At 34.0% G+C, this 20,732-nt stretch overlaps 2 protein-coding genes across 2 annotated transcripts; both read left to right on the top strand.

The window, feature by feature from the left end:
- Positions 1-5,921: 5,921 nt before the first annotated feature.
- On the top strand, positions 5,922-7,751 carry LOC108213675 (aldehyde oxidase GLOX1-like). The gene has a single exon (XM_017385469.1). It carries the CDS (start codon positions 5,992-5,994, stop codon positions 7,627-7,629), a length of 1,638 nt encoding a protein of 545 aa, XP_017240958.1. The 5' UTR covers positions 5,922-5,991; the 3' UTR covers positions 7,630-7,751.
- Positions 7,752-15,153: 7,402 nt separating this feature from the next.
- Positions 15,154-17,230, top strand: LOC108211842 (aldehyde oxidase GLOX). Its single transcript, XM_017383549.2, has one exon. It carries the CDS (start codon positions 15,406-15,408, stop codon positions 17,026-17,028), a length of 1,623 nt encoding a protein of 540 aa, XP_017239038.1. The 5' UTR covers positions 15,154-15,405; the 3' UTR covers positions 17,029-17,230.
- Positions 17,231-20,732: the final 3,502 nt, after the last annotated feature.

Genomic DNA, 20,732 nt, shown 5'->3' with positions numbered 1-20,732 from the left:
GCCAACCAATATAGCCAATACCATTGAAGTACAATGTCTTGCAGGTTCACCAAATTTTACATAATGTCTTACAAGTTCAATTTAGCCGACGATTATAGCCCACACCGTCGGAGGTGCTCTAATATGAAATAATATAAATAGGAGTCGGGTATTTCATATGAAACGAGGCCCGAGGGGATTATTTTTCTCTCTGGCTGGCGACTGCATACGGGAGTATGGTTTTTTTATTTAATGGAGAGCATGGTTCATATTATTGGGCTAGCCCGTGGGCTAAAACTTTATCATCCAAAGAGGTCCATTTTTTTTTCTTTCTAAAAAGTGTTTGAATATGGATATTTGATGTTGGACCATTTTAACATTACCACGGGTTGTCATATTCTCCTCCCGTACCCCGGGCCTGGGATTTGTACAAGGATTATCACCAGAATATAATAATCGCTTTTTAAGTTCAACAAAGTTTTCAAAGAAAGAAAGTTTTCTATCTCATTTACTATATAAACTATAATAAAATTTTAATATTTGATGGAAAAAATTGTCCGGAAAAGCTCTTACAAAACCAAATAATTATAACCAAAAAATTATATAAATCAAAACACAACAAAATCTACATTATCAGTCACAAATCTAAAGTTTGCTAGTTTGTCACGTTTAGTTCCCACTTAGATTTTGGTTTTTGTTGTCTTACCATTTGTGTAGGTTTTGTTATTTTTCCACCGTTTGTGTGAGTGTATGATACTTGATTTAGTAATAAAAGTTGTTAGGGATTGCATTCTCAGAGTTCAAACTAGTTATGGAGGAGGCGAAAGTGACGAAATATGTGTAAATATCATTTTTTAATAAATCATGTTATTCTTATCTCTAACAACAATAGATTAATTGGGGTCGTTTGGTTCACAGGTACGTGGAATCAGGTATGGGGTTTGTCCATTCCAAACCCATACTTGGTGTTTGATTGGTGAAAATAAAATCTCAAATCCATACCTTAAACCCCCATGTATGAGTTTTTGATACCTAGATGGGGAGGTGGGTATGAGATGGAGGTATGAGAATCTATTCATTTTTGATATTTTTTGTCTCTATTTAAGTAATCAAATATTAATGTTTTATACAAAATTAAATCAATTGATGCAAAAATATATAACAATAATAATTTTATTAATTTTTTCAATTAATATAAATTAATAGCTTATTTTTTACAAAAATTTTATATATTAATTCCAGCCCTCAACCAAATACATGATATCAGATATGATATCGCAAACCCATACCAGCTTAACCTGATTCCTCATTCCAACCTGATACAACTCTTCGAACCAAACGACCCTTTAGTGTTGTTTTTATATTTTGTTTATTCAAACGACTATTTTTGTGGACACCGTATGATTTTTATTATTAAATTAACTCATTTATAAAAAAAAAAACAACTATTGACGATATGATTATACCTGAAAATTGTAATGCTATCAATTATTTGTGGCGTACTTCGGAACCTTAATCGCCAGGCACGGAGAGATTAATATAGTACTCTCAAACCTGTCAGCTATAAATTCAGATTATACACATTTTAATGTGAACGAACACACAAGAACATGATTGCTCAATAATTTTGCTTCAAAGCAACCCAAGATAATAATCCTGTTCCTCTGTATGTGTCAACACTTGGACCATTTATCATTTAGTGACGCAGGAACTTAAATGATGATAACTGTGACAAGCAACTTCAGAGACTCTTTGGCTTAATGACTTGGTTTTTAAAAAATTCTTATAAACCAGCTTCAGAGCCTTTTGACTTGGTTTTTTATCACTTGTTTGTAAGTATTTTTTAATATCAGTAGCACATTCGTCCCGAAAATCAAAGCGTCAAATATTAAAAAACAGAGTGAGTATTAATCATAAACTATATTTTTCATATTTTTTTCTTCGTATATATAAAAAGGAATATTATTTAAGGTCACGTTTTATATAGATTTTTTATTTGATTTTTAGTTTGTCTTGAAGTAGGATACATCTATTTATAAGTATTTTTAATATTAATATATATTATTAATAGTAATTTTAATTTCCTATTTTATAACTAATTACAAATTATATCTTTCATATTTTTATATTTTTATTTAAACAAAAATATTATTCATCTTGCATCAATTACATGATAACGTGTGGTGATATATAGAGTGTTAAAATGAGATGGATGTTTGTTGTCCTGACCACTTGTCTTGTATTCGAGTAAGAGACCCTGAGTTTGACCGCTAATTCGCTTAAATTGAAAAAATCCTCGCATAGTATAAATTTGAAGCATTTTAAAAACAAAATCTCTCTCTGAACAAACTTAATACATTTTTAAACACCGACTAAAATAAATTACATTCTAAGTTAATAGTTATAATTTATAAAGTAAGTTTTGAAACCGCAATAATATCAAAATTTAACATGTCTAAATTTTCTAATTAACTAGTTATATAGTCAATAATAAAATATTGTTCTAAATTTTTTTCATCAAGACTTTATGTATATAAAAGCATAAAAAAGTCTAAATTTGCCATTATTGTTTAAATAGTAGGAAGTAAAACACAAAATATCCCTTTATGATATTCTTATCAATTTATCTATTAAAAGTTATGGATTAAAAAAATAATATTCATATAACATATTATAAAATATTTATAATACTAGCCTCTCTCATTTTTTATTATAAAATTATAAATACATCATATTCGTAATATTAATAATATCAGCCTCTCTCATTTTGTTATTCTAAATTATAAAAAATCATTTTCTTTGATATTCACTTGAGTAAAATTTAACGTGAAAAAATTAGGTGTTGGGTGGTTTATTAGGATCATATTCTTATTTTTTTTATTTCATAATTAATTATAGGAATACTAGAATCGCAAAGAGTTTAAATTATACGATATTAAATTAAATGACTTATTCTCTAAAAATAAAATAAATATGAGCATGTAATCATTTTTATTGGAAATCAACGGAGACAAACAATAATAAACTTCACAAAGTCATCAAAACAAAAATCAAGTTAAATTTTTTTTTTTTAAAACTTTTCAACTTAACATATTAATTACTTTAAATATACTCATCTTTTTAACTCTTGCCAGAAGATTCTTGACGTTGATTATTTATCGTGGATCACATTCGTTTTTAATGTTAGAAGAGTTTGTAATTCACAAGCATCAAGGTATGTGTTACTTGTTAAATTAGAAATTTTATTAAATGAAAAGGACCATTAAAGACAGGATTGCAACATGATTGACCTTTAACAGATTGAACAGATGATGAAGGAATAATATAATTATGGGTAAAGATGATCAAATATAAGGGATGGTTATTTTTTTCCGATGAAATAAAAAGTTTGCTGTAATTTTTTCTTATGATTAGTGCTTATTACATTTCAGACAAAAAGGGTTTTGCATGGAAGAAAATCCGAACAATTTATGGTGAATGAAAAATTCACTACAATCCAAAGAATATACTTGAGCTGGGCCAACAAGAAATGAAAGTCAGAAGTGAGTTAACGTATTACATGAATTCGTGTTTGGGAAATGTTGAAGACAGCACACTTTATTTCCTGCAGGGAATAAATTGCAAAGGAGTCCTCTTCCACTTATACATTTCCATCTCAAGCTGCACCGAAAGATCAAAATTTTGGGGCATCACTACACCTACAAGGCAAGTTATAGCTGTATGGCTCACTCACCATACCTTTATTTATTTCCTGCGCATTTCTATTCTGCGGATACACTTATTTTTATTTTTTTTTGGCTAAATAGATAAAATATGTCAGAACGTTTTCTGTAATAAAAACAGCACACTATTAATTGACGTATAAAATTTTAGGCAATTCAGTTATGCTACCGTGAATTGTAGCTAAAGGTGGTATGTATTGGTAATAATTGTCATACTCGTTGAAATTATACGATTTAAATATATATAAAGAACTCAACAATTATTTTACTCTAAAACTGTTTCTGATTAACTCTCACATAACAAGAGATTAAACTAAACTAAACTAAAATATTCACAAGGCAATAAGAAAGTTCCGGTTACAGCCGGGGTTTTAGCTGCTATTGTCAAATTGATTTAACAAAATATCTAAAATTTGAATATGTAAAAGCTGAAAAACAAAAAGTTTACGTATCGCTTTATTTGAAAGTGAACTGTACACGATGGCACCAACTTTATTCTTTGTCTCCAACGTACAAGTATATGTATTTGCGTAAGCTAGCAATTCGAATGGAAGATTTTACGTACTGAAAATGATTCTTCCCTGTAACGTGGCTAATTAATTACAAATCCATATAGATCAGGACTGGCTCTGAAAACTTCAAACCTCAGGTCCCAGACAAATATTGATTGCGTGCGGTAACAATTAACCTCTCAAGTAATTTAAATTTTTAGTGTGTGGACGCCACCAAAATTCTTTTGGATCTGATGTTTTAATTATTTCATATATTATTCCATAACAATTATAAAAATTGTTTTATTTTATAATCTGATAAATTTTAAGATTATATAATAATAAAAATTATTAATATATGATATATAAATATAAAAATGATTTATATTTTATTTCTAAATAGAAAAGAGGTAGATTTAATAAATTATAAATAATATATCATTTTGGATATTTCTTGCTCCTTTGCGAACATCAATGCACTGACCGTGAGTGTTTAAGATCATCCGTGAGCTTTCTAATCTATCTAATGTTATGTTTCTTTAAATAAATCGATCTTAATCTGTATGAATATATAATAGAACTGACTCTTGCAAGTTTCAATTTTGATTAAAACAATGAAAATATTAGTATAACTTATTGCTAAAGGCACCTATTTCAATTCAAGCTCCAATTTTGAACCAATTTCTTATTCCGACTAATCCTAAACATATGAATATTATTATAAAAATAATAAGATAATCAATAAATAAAATTAAGATAATATAAACTATTATTTATATTATATATAAAAATACATTATTAATATCCCACTTAAAATGAATATGTTATTTTGAAAAATATCACATGAATAAATATGTACAGGCCGCAGGCCTGTTATAAATGGATTAGATATCCGATCCAATCCGTGGTTAAATAAATGGATATAGACACTTAGTAAAAAATTCGATCCGCTAATAATCCGGTCCGATAAAGAATGAATATGGATATGATCAAATTCAATCTGTCAAACGATCTGACCTGATCCACGCTTAGCTATATTATATATTTTATATTATATTGTATTATAATATTATAAAATATATTATATTAATATATTACATACAAAATAAAAAATTCTAAAAATACAACACAAAATTCTAAAACATATTTTCTTATAACCGTACAACCGCTCTTAAGCCTAAATTCCAGTAAATAGAGGAGCATACCCGACATTTGGGAAAGTCGGGCTGATCGATTTTTTTTCTCCACGAGTATCAAGCAACTTATCTATTATTATTTTATTCACTTGATACATACTATGTTAAAGGTTTTCAGTTGCATTTTTGTTAATAAAATAAAAGTGCAGATTTTACTTTACTGATTTATTAATTAGTTCTTTTTATGCTTGTTAAGTTAAAATTCATGAATTAATATAACTAAAAAATATCACCTTTTTTCTGTATGAAAGGTTAATGCATTGTCCATATATGGTGCAAAATTATTATTATTATTTTTTTAAAAAAATTTAGTAGATCGGATCTCCGATCTAATTATCCACGATCCGAATGACCGGATAAGGATTGACTTGTAAAGCATCCGCCCCTCCGATCCGATCTCAGATAAAATTAAATGGATTATGCTATAAATTTAACTAAATCTGATCCAAATCCGATTCGTTTACATGTACTACAGACAAGTATTTAAGGCAAACTCCACCACTACCATTTACAATCAAATATACTACCAAACACAGAGTTGTCAAAACAAAAAACCTTATCAACATACATACGACAATCTCTTGCAGATCAATTTCCAACACTATGTGGAGCCAGCTAATCCTTGTCATCCTAGCCGCTGCTGCATCAGTCCGCTGTGCTGCCGCTGCCACAAGCGGTGGTAAGTGGGACATGCTGCTAAAAAATGTGGGCATCTCTGCCATGCACATGCAACTCCTCAATAACAACCGTGTAATCATGTTTGATCGTACAGATTTCGGCCACTCCAATTTGTCACTTCCCAACCACAAATGTCGTACTTATCCAAGCAACAAAGGGACTTTAATTGTTGACTGCACTGCGCATTCGGTGGAATATGATGTTCACACCAATACCATACGTCCGCTCATGGTACTCACTGATTTTTGGTGTTCGTCCGGCGCTGTCATGCCTGACGGTAGCTTGGTTCAGACGGGCGGTTACCATGGCGGTGATCATGCGGTCAGAGTCTTCAAGCCGTGCGATAATGGTTCATGCGACTGGCAAGAAAACGTATCTGGATTGATTCAGAGGAGATGGTATGCTACGAATCAAATCTTACCTGACGGCCGTCAGATTATAATTGGCGGCCGCAGACAATTTAATTACGAGTTTTATCCAAAAACCGGTCTGACTGTTTCGTACAACCTGCCCTTTTTGTTTCAAACAAATGATCCGGGGATTGAAAATAATTTGTACCCTTTTGTTTTCCTTAATGTCGACGGGAATTTATTTATTTTTGCCAATAATCGGTCTATATTGTTCGACTATCATAAAAACGTGGTGGTAAGGACTTATCCTAACGTGCCAGGTGGCGATCCACGGAGTTATCCGAGTACCGGCTCCGCGGTTCTTCTTCCACTTAAGATGACACAAGGAGACGAAGTTGAAGCTGAAGTATTGGTGTGTGGTGGTGCACCAAAAGGTTCATACACGAGTGCAAATAAGAGTCATAAATTTGTAAATGCATTGGATTCTTGTGGAAGAATTAAAATAAACGAGGCGAAGCCACAATGGGTCATGGACAAAATGCCTATGCCTAGAGTCATGGGTGACATGCTGTTGCTTCCTAATGCTAAGGTTTTGATCATTAATGGTGCCTCGGCCGGTACGGCTGGTTGGGAAATGGGTCGGGACCCGGTTTTAAACCCGGTTTTGTACAACCCGGATGAGAACATCGAATCAAGGTTCGAGGTTCAAAACCCCAGCAAAATTCCGCGAATGTATCACTCGTCAACAATCTTATTAGGTGATGGCAGGGTTCTAGTTGGAGGAAGCAACCCTCATATAAAATATGATTTTACAGGAGTTTTGTTTCCTACAGAATTAAGTTTGGAATCTTTTTCACCTTCGTATTTGGATCCGATATACGCATATTTACGCCCCACCATTATATCGCCCGTTAGTCGGATAAAAATCGGGTATGGGCAACGAGTTCCGATTAGATTTTCGGTTCCGGGTAGAGTCAAAATGGATATGGTTCGTGTGACAATGATTGCACCATCGTTTACTACGCACTCGTTTAGCATGAACCAAAGATTGTTGGTGCTGAGAAGTGAAGATGTGAAAATTGTGGGACGATCCAAATACCAAATACGGGTGGTGACACCCGGGTCGGGTAATCTTGCACCGTCAGGATATTACATGATTTTTGTGGTTCATCAAGAGATTCCTAGTGAGGCTATTTGGGTTCAAATTCAGTGATCGACTACAAAAGTAATTATAGGAAAAGTAGCAGGTCTTGATTTATTATATTGATGGGTAAATTTATTTATAGTTAAAAAAAAGATTGCGCATTTATAGAAGTTCTTCCAGGTTGAATCATATATTCAATTTTTCATTCATACTAGCAGATTATTTGTAATATTTTTTTTGGCAAAACAGAATTTACATGCATATACGTATATATTGTGTAGGAAAGAGTAGCTGCAACACTTGATAAAGTTTTCTAATAATATAAATTTTCTAGTTTATTTTGATTATATAATATATGTAATTTAAAAATAATATATTAGTTTAGGAACAAAAAAGTATTAGTTTGAAATAATATAAAAATATTTTAAACTAAACTCAAACTTAACTTTTATATCATAAGAAATTTAAATTACATTTGTTTAATACCATAGTTTATAGGATATAAAAACTAAGTAAGAAATATCTTCGTTTCAAAAAAAAAAAAAAAGTAAGAAATATCTTGCTCATTGCATTTGTTTGAAACCATAATTTATAGGATAATAATCTCAGTTCTGAAGGGTCATATTTTCATCCTAAGAGAGATATGCGTATATAATGCTTTCATCATTTGGCACATTGTTGACTGACAAGGATAATCAGATGATCACTATATTCTAAGTCGTCATTAGTATAATGTCAAACAGAAGATGTGTCATCTGCAATAGTTGCGACTCGATACAGAATAATATTGTACCACAATGACAAAAGTTATATTACTTACTTCCCACATGTACTTGTATACAAATACAATACTACTATCTCTCTGTATCACAACACTACTAGAAAAGCGGGCATTTCCGACCAAAATTTCCGACCGACCAAAGTGGTCGGAAAAAAAGCGGTCATTTCCGACCGACTTACCGACCAAACGCGATCGGTCGTAAAAAATGGCATCATTTACGACCACCGTTACCGACCGCATCAAATCGGTCGGTTATAATGGGTGTGGGTCCCGCTCACCAACGTTCTTCAGCTGACATGGACGCCACGTCGGTAAAACCGACCGACACATTTCTGACCACCTGTGGTCATTTCCGACCACCTTGATTGGTTTTAAATAATAGGTCAGCTTTTAACTTGTTGTCGACTTGTGATTGGCTGAGTGGGGACGAGGTGGAGCCCAGATTATTTCCGACCGATTTGGGCGGTCGGAAATGGCCTGCTTCGTTTCCAACCGAATTAACTCGGGCGGTCGGTTTTGACTTCTTAGAGAAACAATAAATTCTATTCGACCAAGTAAACTATTTAAAAAAAACTAAAAACATTGTACATCTTGAAAACCGACCACATTCAATATATTTCCGACCAAACTCATAATTTTAACACAGAAAACCGACGACATGCAACACATTTCCGACCAAACTCATAATTTTAACACAGAAAACCGACCAAATTTAACTCATTTCCGACCACAAACTCAAGTGCAGAAAATCGACCATTTCGTTCTGTCATTTCCGACCGATTTACGACTATGGCGGTCGGTTTTGACTTGTGAGAAAAACAAAAAAAATTATTCGGCTAAGTAAACTTAAAAAAAATTTAAAAAAATGAAACTAGCTTTTAGTCAGTTAATAAATTAATAAAATATTATTCATGAGTTAATATTTGATTTTTAAAATTTCTTTCTTTCCATAACAAACTATAAATACTGACTAACTAATTTCAAATTAATTTTTCAAACAGCAGAAAAATGTAGAATCTTTGTGATATGGTCTATTTTAAGGTACTAATCATGATAGCAAAAGAAGAAAAATATAAAAAAAAATTATAAAGACACACGAATCATGCATTGCAGTGAATGTCAGAGTTCAGGGTTTGGATTTTATCAGAAGTTATCCTAGGGTGTATACTTTCGAAATATCAATTTGTTTTTTAGGCGATCCAACCGTACGGATCGTAAATTAAGTAGTCATAGTAGTTGTATACCAAAAATCAAATCAATAGGATATTATCCGCTGAGATATTATAACGAAAATATTATGTTATACTTAAATATAGATGTAGAGTTATTTTTTTACAAAAAAATAAATTTGTTTTTTAGATGATCCAACCGTACGGATCGTAAATTAAGTACTCATCATAGTTATATACCAAAAATCAAGGCAATATGATTTAATCTATTGAGATATTATAGCGAAAATGTTATGTTATTCTTAAATATGGATGTACGGTTATTTTTTTTTACAAAAAAATAATTTTATTTTTTAGGCGATCCAACCGTACGGATCGTAAATTAAGTACTCCTCATAGTTATATACAAAAAATCAAGTCAATAAGATTTTATTTGTTGAGATATTATAATGAAAATATTATGTTATTCTTAAATATAGATGTAGGGTTATTTTTTGTTAAAACAAATAAATTTGTTTTTTAGACGATCCAACCGTACGGATCGTAAATTAAGTACTCATCGTAGTTATAAACCAAAATCAACTCAATATGATTTTATTTGTTGAGATATTATAGGGAAAATATTATGTTATACCAAAATATAGACGTGGGGTTATTTTTTTAAAAAAAATAAGTAATTTATTTAAATGATCCAACCGTACGGATATGATATAATTACTCAACTTATATTGGTCCTTAAAATTGATAATTTTGAACATTAGTTGAAGGAATATTATAATTAAAAACTGACTTTCTAGTTATTTTATTTTGTAAAATAAATGTATGTTTATATTTAAGTTTTTTTAGTTTTAACACAATGTTGTAGTTGGTCTAGTGGTTAAACACTAACTTGGCCGAGCAAGGGTAGCAGGTTCGATTCGGTGGGATTGATTTTATTATTTTTTTGCCATGGTTTCCCGGGTTTGTTTTGGCCAAAAATTAAAACACCCGCTCCCTCTACTTTTCACTTTCACATTCATCTCTCCCAACTCTTTCACTCTCAGACCTCTCTCCCTCTCCACTTACTTTTCTCTCGTTGTTGCTCTCAAACACTCTTTCACAAATCTCTCACCCTGTAAGTGCTTCCCTCTCTCTCTCTCTCTCTCTCGATTCTCCATCTCTCTATCTCCGTCTCTCTCTGCTATGCTCATTCTGGGGTTTATAAATGTGTTTATATGTACTGTATACCATTATTATGCTCGTCTCTCTCCGTGTATCTCTCTCTGTGTGCTTCTCCGGGTTTTGTATCTCTCTATATGGGTTAGGGTTTAATTTTTTTTGTGGCTCAAATTTGTTTTAATCTGGTTTAAACTGATATGGGTTGGTTTTCGAGATAGGAAGACTAGGGAGTTCACGTCTTCGAGGGCTGATGAAACCGATAATTAGGGTTTGAGTTGAGTGGTGTGGCCGATTTTGATAATTGGGGGAAGAAGGAAGAGGAAGGGAGGAAGTTTGGTGCTTTTGATAGTTTGAGGGAGAGGAGAGGGGGTGGGTTTGAGAGAGACGAGAGTTGGGGGAAGAAGAAGGAGGATGTGGGAAGTGTTAGGCCTAAGCTTAATTTGCAGCCGAGGAATGTGCCCATTGGTGAGGAGGTGCAGAATGGCGGTGTTGTTAAGCCAAAAGGGTTGAATCCTTTTGGTGATGCTAGGCCTAGGGAGGAGGTCTTGAGGGAAAAGGGACAGGATTGGAAGGAGGTTGATAAAAAGTTGGAGTCTTTGAAGTTGAAGGAAAATGAGGCAACAAGTGATGGACCTGGTTTTGGGAAGAGAAGTTTTGGTAGTGGGAATGGGCAGAGTGGTGGAAATGGTGATAGGTCTGAGAGGAGCTGGAGGAAGCCTGTTGATGTGGATGTTCATCCGCAGAGGTTGGTCAATTGCATCTTCTGACATGGATTTAAATACAATTGTTAAATATATAAATGTCACCTTTAAGTTTATATAATTTTAGTGTAATTAACTTGAGAAGAGTAACAGTTCTTCTTTGAAAACATGTTAAGTGCATGTGTATAAGTATGTACTATCGTTTTGGGAGATAATGGTATAGTTCTTTTTTGCAGGTAGGATTTGATAGGTGTATATATATGGGCATGTTGATTGGTACATAATTGTAGCTCGAGTAAGAAGATACAATGTGTAAAATCATCAAATCTAGTATGTATACTTAGTCCTCTGCATATATATAATGCAGAGGGTTGGTGCACAACTTGTTGCCGCTTGCTATGGAATATTGGTATCTAGTACTTGCTGAAACTATATGAATATAGACTTGAAAGGCATTTGATCGAATTGATTACAGTATATTTTGGTGCAGTGTGTGAAGATAATACCATTGAGAAATTTTACCATCAGGACATTAGAAATGATTCTGAAAGTAAATGGATTTGGAAACCACAAAGGATAGAGTAGATATTTTAGCAGTATCACAAGTCTAAATCATGTGTTCCACCTATAAAGACATTATTCTTTTATTTACCTGATTGACAATCACAAACACTACAATTTTGGCATGTATGATTCCAGGGAAAGCCGAAAAGAAAATGTTGTCTTTTATTTCTATTTTATTGGATCAATATCTTTAAAAAAAACTGATCAGAATCGAGGACTACAGACTCGAAGATGGTTGCAAGCACTGTTAATATGCTTGATTATCATCATTTGAGTTAGTTGCACAAACTTGATGTGGTTATCAAGTCGACACAGACAAATAATCTTAGTGCTAAATCCTGTAATATAGCATATGTTCTTGTGGGCATCGATTATGATATTGATAGAAGAGTTAATTGTTCCTTGTTAATGTAAAGGGTTAGCTATGCTTTTGTGTCTCTCACCTTTTCCTTTTCCTGGTACTTGTCGTTGAGATATAATGACTTTGATATTTTGTCTAAGATTCTCTATCGAGTACTTAACGACATGTAATATGTGAACGATAGGATGTGACATGTGTATATCTTTTATACAAGTTGTTCTTCAGGGGTTGGTACAGAGCTAAGATTAGTCAACTTCACCAGATAATTGCAGAAGGCTCAAATCATCGCTCCTCGACTTACAGATAGTGTAGGTGTAGGATTATATTGCTTTGTACTCTAATCATGGTTCAAGGCCAGGCTGACAATATAGAATAATCACACTTAGATTAAACTTTGTTCTTGTGATTTCAACTAATTGTTTGCGTTCTGTTGTTTAATTTTCTAATGCATATATAATTTAACACATGTGGCCTGGTAACAAGCTTTAATAACAAGAATTTGGTCTTCGTAAAGACTTAAGCCATGAAGTATCTCTAATTTTGCAACATTTGCTATCTGTTGGATTGAAACGAACACTTGATTATATATATATATATATATATATATATATATATATATATATATATATATATATATATATATATATATAAGTATTATAGTACTAAAGTTTCTAATATATATAAGTATTATAGTACTAAATTTTATAATTTAGTGTGCATAGAGATCTCCACACACACACACACACACACACATAGTGAATTAAGCTAATGTAGTGTATCGTTTATACATTTGTAATTGATATATTAGTGTAAATGATGAATTATTGCAGGCAATTGTGGAGGCAACTAAGGATGTCATTGATGGTGAGAGTTCGGAGAATGGCATTGATGGGGATGATGATGGTGATGATGATGGTGATGGCGATCAGGATGATTGAAATGAATCTACCTAGCTAGATGCATTATTGGTAGGGATGTTGATTTTGTTAAAATATTGGTTTTGTTAACCGAGACCAAACTTATAACTTTTCTTATTCAGCTGTAACGTATATTTGCATGGTTTCAGTTATTTTGTTGAAAGAATTTGTAAATATATGAATGCTTGTTGGCTTTTAAATTGTGTCGTACTGAATTTTGATGGATATGATTCTTGATTTTGGTTTTGAAATTGGATATTGTATGTGCATTGTTGGTTTGGTAAAATAACAGGGATATGGTATAGTTTACAATGTAAATACTGCATTTTTTTGAAACTTATCTCCAGAAAACCGACCAAATTTGCACATTTCCGACCAAGAATGGTAAAAAAAAACCCAGAAAACCGACTAGATGTATACATTTCTGACCAAATTCATATCTTAAAACCCAGAAAAACGACCAACTCATTTCTGACCAACTCATTTCCGACCATATGTATGCAATTTGGGTGGTCGGTTTTAGACCAGAAGCTCCCCCAATGGACCCTGAAAGCCATTTCCGACCAACTCATTTCCGACCACTGTGTGGTCGGTTTTAGACCAGAAGCTCATCCAATGGGCCCTGAAAAAGGCATTTCCGACCACTGTGTGGTCGGTTTTACAACTGGGCCCCACAACCGAGCCCTGAACTTCTTTACCGACCAACACATTTCCGACCGTCATTGGTCGGTTTTGAGACAATCCACGTGTATGACACGTCAACGGTGGGCCAGATTTATCTGATACAATCCACGTGTATATGGACATGGAAACACATTTCCGACCGACAGAGTCGGTCGGTTTTATAACTCATTTCGGACCGATACGTCATTTCCGACTCGGTTTAAAGGGACCGAAGTGGTCGGTCGGTCGGTGGTCGGAAATGACCTCAAAACCGACCGATTTTCCTTATTTCTGACCGATTTTGGCGGTCGGAAATGCCCGCTTTTCTTGTAGTGCAAGTTGAGCATTTTTCAGTGACGTCTCTGATTAGTTGATTTTCTTTCATTCTTTCTTTAATTTTTATTGATAATAATGTACAGAACTTGCACGGATGATTAGATGAACAAGCTAAAGAGGTAGATAATTTATTTAATTGAGTGGAACTTGAGAGAAAGTATTAAATTTTTGAATGGATGTAGCCCAAAGATTTATTATCGTTCATATGAAAGGTATGTTGCGTACAACTTCGTGTCAAGACTGAAGAACGTGATTTAACTAAATCTGAAGATTTTGACACTGAGATTTAATTCTTAAGTTTCGTACAAAATTATACTTGATGTTACATATCACAGATGGTTAAATGTTAATGATGGATTGAAGATACTTAAACATGGATTACCATTTAGGTGAATAACGGTGTAATCATTGAACTGGCTTACTAAACTGCTTTCCTGAATAATTACAAACCATCTTAAGTTGTTTTATGCTGGATTATTTTACACTTTAAATAGATCGAGTTCTTGGTGGTCCGCAATTAACTCCACTACGAATTTGCTGCAATCTTGTTCACTTTCGTGCTTACCTCTTGTATATATTTCGTTTTTTAAAAGGATACGGAAGGAATACAGAACCCGGTTGATTTCGTAAAAAAAATTAAAAACCTTTTCTGTGTTTATGATTATTACTTTTATATGTATTAAGATCACAATAGTTATGAAAACAATCTTATTTACTACCTGGTTGAGATAAACGGAAATGTAAGAAATGAAACGAAAATTAAACAGCTAAATATTTAAGTTATGTTATCTAATTTTGCTCGTTCCATTTCATTTCAATTATCCCGACCACATACAAGATTATTAAACATGATTTCGTTGTTACCTTTACATCAAAGCAACAAGGTAACATATATGCCAGGTTAAACTGTTTTCTGACACTTGAACACAATGTGTATACTACACAAAAACACTCGAAAACCAAAGGGCCTGAGTTCCCACGCGGTGGATTGAGTGTGGTACCATAACTTCTCGATCCATGGTTTTGAAGTTTTGGTATCATCCGAAACAAAAACTATTTAAAGCACCTACAACAAAGTCACTTGTACCTTTAAACTCACAAATCCAACCAAAAATCACAAGCCATTACAAGACAAAAACACTCTCACACTATATTCTCTAGCTCAATCCACCACCTCTTATTCTTTCCTTCAGTCATGTGGCAACTACTGCTCCTCCTCCTAGCCACCGCCTCACTCCGTCATGCATCCGCCGTCACCGGCGGCAAGTGGGACCTCCTTCTTTCCAGCGTCGGCATCTCGGCCATGCACATGCAGCTCCTAAACAACAACCGTGTCATCATGTTCGACCGTACCGATTTCGGCAAATCCAACATTTCATTGCCTAATAACAAGTGTCGGATCGATGCGAATGACACGGCGCTGCCGACTGACTGCACTGCGCACTCAGTGGAGTACGATGTTAAAAAGAACGTGGTACGGCCACTCATGGTCCTCACCGATGTCTGGTGCTCCTCCGGGGCTGCCATGCCGGATGGTAGGTTGGTCCAGACAGGCGGTTATAATGACGGGGATCATGTTGTCAGAATTTTCAGGCCTTGTAATAATGTGACATGTGATTGGGAAGAAATCAAGTCTGGATTGACTCAGAGGAGATGGTATGCTACAAATCATATCTTACCTGACGGCCGTCAGATTATTATTGGCGGCCGTAGGCAGTTTAATTATGAGTTTTATCCAAAAACCGGGGCGACTAAAGCATACAGCTTGCCATTTTTAGTGCAAACTAATGATCCAATAATCGAAAATAATTTGTACCCGTTTGTTTTCTTGAACGTTGACGGGAATTTATTTATTTTCGCGAATAATAAATCCATACTATTCGACTATGCGAAGAATGTGGTCGTGAGGACCTATCCGGACATTCCAGGTGGCGATCCGCGGAGTTATCCGAGCTCCGGCTCTGCTGTTCTTCTACCTCTAAAAAATTTACAAGGAAATAAAACGGAAGCTGAGGTTTTAGTTTGTGGTGGAGCACCGAAAGGTGGATACATCAGTGCTGAAAATGGTAATTTTTTACAAGCACTGGATACTTGCGGCAAAATTAAAATAACCGACCCGAAGCCGCAATGGGTCATGGAGAAAATGCCTATGGCCCGAGTCATGGGTGACATGGTGTTGCTTCCTGATGCTAATGTATTAATCATAAATGGTGGCTCCAAAGGGACTGCTGGATGGGAGGTGGGTCGTGACCCTGTTTTTACTCCAGTTCTGTACAAACCGAATAATCCAGTCGGATCGAGATTCGAGACTCAAAACCCAAGTAACATACCCAGAATGTACCACTCGACAGCCATTCTGCTAAGCGATGGCCGTGTTTTAGTTGGAGGAAGCAATCCTCATATTTATTACAATTTTACTGGCGTTTTGTTCCCTACGGAATTGAGCCTGGAATCATTTTGCCCAGCGTATTCGGATCCGGCTTCAGCCAATCTACGCCCGACGATCATTTCACCCGCTTCTCATTCGAAAATCGGGTATGGGCAACAGATACCGATACGGTTCACAGTTCCTGGAAGAGTAAACAGAGACTTGGTGACGGTAACAATGGTCGCACCAGCGTTCACTACTCACTCATTTTCTATGAACCAAAGATTGTTAGTCATTGGGAGCGGGAACGCGACAATTATCGGGCGTTCAAATTATCAGATTCGGGTTACCACACCCAGGACGGGTAATTTAGCACCGGCTGGTTACTATATGATATTTGTGGTTCACCAGGGCATTCCTGGCGAAGCCATCTGGGTCCAAATTCAATAATTTGCCTGGCAATGGATAAGTCTTGTATACGAAATAGATAAAAATTACTAGTTACTTTTCGCTTCTTTGTTACATATAGTAATACCATGATAGGAAAGTGTATGTGATTTACATACGTTCTATCACTTGTAAAAATGTGTAGTGAGATGTTCCTTTTAAAATGGATCACCTCTGGTATAAATTTAAGTGTTTTTGATTGTCATTGGCATGCTTGATATATCAAAGTATCACATCTAATAGAGTCATTTGGGCAGTTTCAAACGCTACTATATAGATTGCGTAGGGTTTATTTTTAAAAATGGAAATTTTAAAATATGATATTTGAATCGGTCTTTCTAATGTGTGCCCAAGGGCACACAATAAGCACAAACTCTCATGAAAATGGCCTATTTTGATTGGTGGAAGTGGTGTGAATGCAGGGGGGCCATTAACATTTATTACATATCCACCAATCAAAAGCTAGTATTCACATGGAAGTTAGTGACTATTGTGTGCCCTTGAGCACACCATAGAAAATTCGTATTTGAATAGTCCAACAAAAATCAGCTTTTGTTGAAGTTATCAAAAGTAAGCGCAAGAAACACAAGATCTCGAGTGTGAGTCCCAAAACGTGGACGCACGGAAGATAATTAGGTTCATGTTCATCCCTCTGGTCAAAAGATCAAGTGGTTTCTTTCATAATATTGGTTCTAATTTTGAATGTGCTCTTCTATATGAATTTTTTTTTGTTCGTCTCATAGATATTGCCGTATATTGGACCCTCTATAATATGTGATCCTGCTTTAAAATGTGATGTTCAATAGAAATTTTAAAATTGTTGTTGATCCTATAGCTCCATCAGACTGGACCATATTATACATGTGTTGTTTAACAGAAGAAGCAGTTATTGTTGATTAAACAGATGCATCAAGTAGGACCAAAGAGGATTCTAAAAAAAATGAATCATATTCTTAGCTTAAAATGTGTTTTTCATTGAGGACAATATGTTTGCGAAAATTTAGGCATTGTCCGGTATTTATTTCTGTTTTTCATTTTAAGAAAAAACATTTTTAAAAATAATTAACAAATAAGACCACTTTCTACGTCCACAAAATAGGATACAAAATTTTGTATAAAATGACATGACAATTGAGCGGTACATATCATTTGTCGCTATTAATATATATGTACAAGAGTTCATTCCAAACAAAACTTAACACATATCATTTTTTGAAAAATTTGATGTCTGCATGAAACAATTTTCCTTTTCATTTTCCCGAATTTCATCGAATAGAACACCACTGATGTGGTTCTTTTATAGGTGAAAATACTAAGTATTGATGGTTATGTGTGCATGGCAAGTCCTAATATAGAAAGCTGTAGCATGAATGCTGAATGCGGACCACAATTCTCCAATACAACTTGATTCACATTCACCAATCAGACAGCTCACTATGGAAAACAACCTTAAGCTAATATGTATAGTGTTTAACAATGTACATTAATAGGACAATTTATGGAAAGAGAGAGATGGCAATTTGACACCTATACGGCTACATATACAGAAGACACCATCAGAGTTAATATGGCGGTTTCTATGTCACGGGCTGCAAATGATCTGCGCATATGCAGAGGTATCGAAAGGTGCATCACGGGCTTCATTTTAGACATGATTTATTAAATTTACGATTTTCAGGAAATTATAAATAAAATTGGAGATGAGGTTTCTGCCCACATACTACAAATCAAGGTAAAAGGTGTCAACTGTCACTGTCCCTGTATCTTGACGAGTCTCGGATTTACTGAAAATTTTGTGAAATGGAATCATAAAGAAATTAAGAAAGTGAGCGAGCAGCAAGTAGCTAGGTAGAAGTTCACAGGTGAAGGCCAGTTTGTTCATGAGAAACAATTTTTGCTTTTGATTTCTATTTTTCTTGACCCATTTGTATAAATAAGCAGAAACACTTTTAATAAGCTGAGAATGCTAGTTTTTCTTTCAGAACTTATACTTATTTTCCAAACATTTTATTAACTTATTTACTTTTCACTTCAAATCGATCTCTTTATTTTAAACAAAGAATCAGTTTTTTTAAATTTGTCCAAACAACCTCTAATACATAGGCTTATTGGTCTGCGTTTTGCTCTAGCTGTTTCCAATCAGGCTACTGATAGTATTTAGCTCAGCTGAGCTGCCGGCTCCTCAACACTAACCAGTCTCATGCCCAAAAATAGCTCTATCTCTACCATCAAAATCGCTAGTTTGTTTGGTTTGCAATACCGAGAGCTGAAACGCTGTTGTAGAGAGGTTATAAACTCTATTACTCCCTCCATTTTTTTTTAATAGACGTTTTTGACCATTTTACATATATCAAGGATGAGTTAATCATGAGCTACATTTGTAAAACCTCTAAAGGTATTATGTATAATTTTAGATAATATAGTTATACATGACATCATTTGAGTGAATCTAGAACCTCTTAGCTATAATTTTAGATGATTATCTATATATCATATTATAACTAACAAATATACATAACACTTTTGGAGATGCTGATGATCTCCGCTAACGCGTTGGTCTTCACATTGACTCGCTTCCAACATTAAGCTCCTTCTCAGTCCCACATGTGGATCTAGTTACTAAATGGATGTGTCCATCCATTTCAGTTTTGAAGCCCAGTTGGTTAATAAAATTTGAAGGCGGTCCTCAAAAAATAATGTGGAACAAGGATTGCTTGTGGGCTTCTTTCTTGAGATCCAGTCATGTAATAGATACTATAAAGATTCTGCACTTACATTAAGCCCATATATATGTATACTCCTATTTGTCTAAATAAATGAAGTGTTTATCTTAGAGCAGAGTATCTTCAACTTTCTTATAGCTTTCTCTTGTGATAAATTACTCCCTCCGTCCCTTCATTTTTTTATGTTATTTTTTGGCACGCTTTTCAACACTCATTTAATATATAGTTTCATGATATATATTTTAAAAAAATTTTGCTCTGAATAAAAATTTGATATATAAATTTTTATTAAAAAAAAAAAATCTAAAAAATGATTATTGAGCTGGGAGCCTCAAACACAGTGAACATAGACCAGGAGTACTGGTCATCTTTCACATTACAAAATCAACAACCAAGTATAAATTCCCAGTAGTTAAAGACCGTGCAAGTTCTCATATCATACCGGATAAACTGCACCTTGCAGTCTGCAGAAGGTACCGAACTATAAATTCACTCTCACCAGCAGTGACAGACCATGTCCTCCAGGACAAGAATTCCCTGGCTTCTAATCATTTGTGCTGCAAAGATTTTTTTTTTTGGGTGTTGCTAAATGCAGTAATATTTTACTTTGTGCAGTAATCAGTAATTACTTTCTTAGCCTTCTATTGTTTTAATTGTCATTAAATGTAAATGACCTAACTTAAGTGCTGCTGACCGTGAATTTAATACAATCTCTATAACTGGGTCTGTGCCGAATGTTAAAAGCTCCAATACCCATGAATGAGAAAAAGTAAACTGGATCATTTTTTTTCACGTTTATATTATTTATTTTATATTTTATAAACTCTGAAAAAGCACACAAAAATCTCTAGACCACTGCACCTTTGGCTTTAAACCTTGTATATGCATTTCTTTGTTCATGTGGGTTGATTATAAATTTTATAAAAATTAATATTAAATAAAATGTTGAAGTTAAAGTTTTAATTTATTATCTAATAATAGAAT

The sequence above is a fragment of the Daucus carota genome, chromosome 3 (genome assembly GCF_001625215.2).
Source record: "Daucus carota subsp. sativus chromosome 3, DH1 v3.0, whole genome shotgun sequence".
NCBI lineage: Eukaryota > Viridiplantae > Streptophyta > Magnoliopsida > Apiales > Apiaceae > Daucus > Daucus carota.
This window is presented reverse-complemented; position numbering and strand designations above follow the sequence as displayed.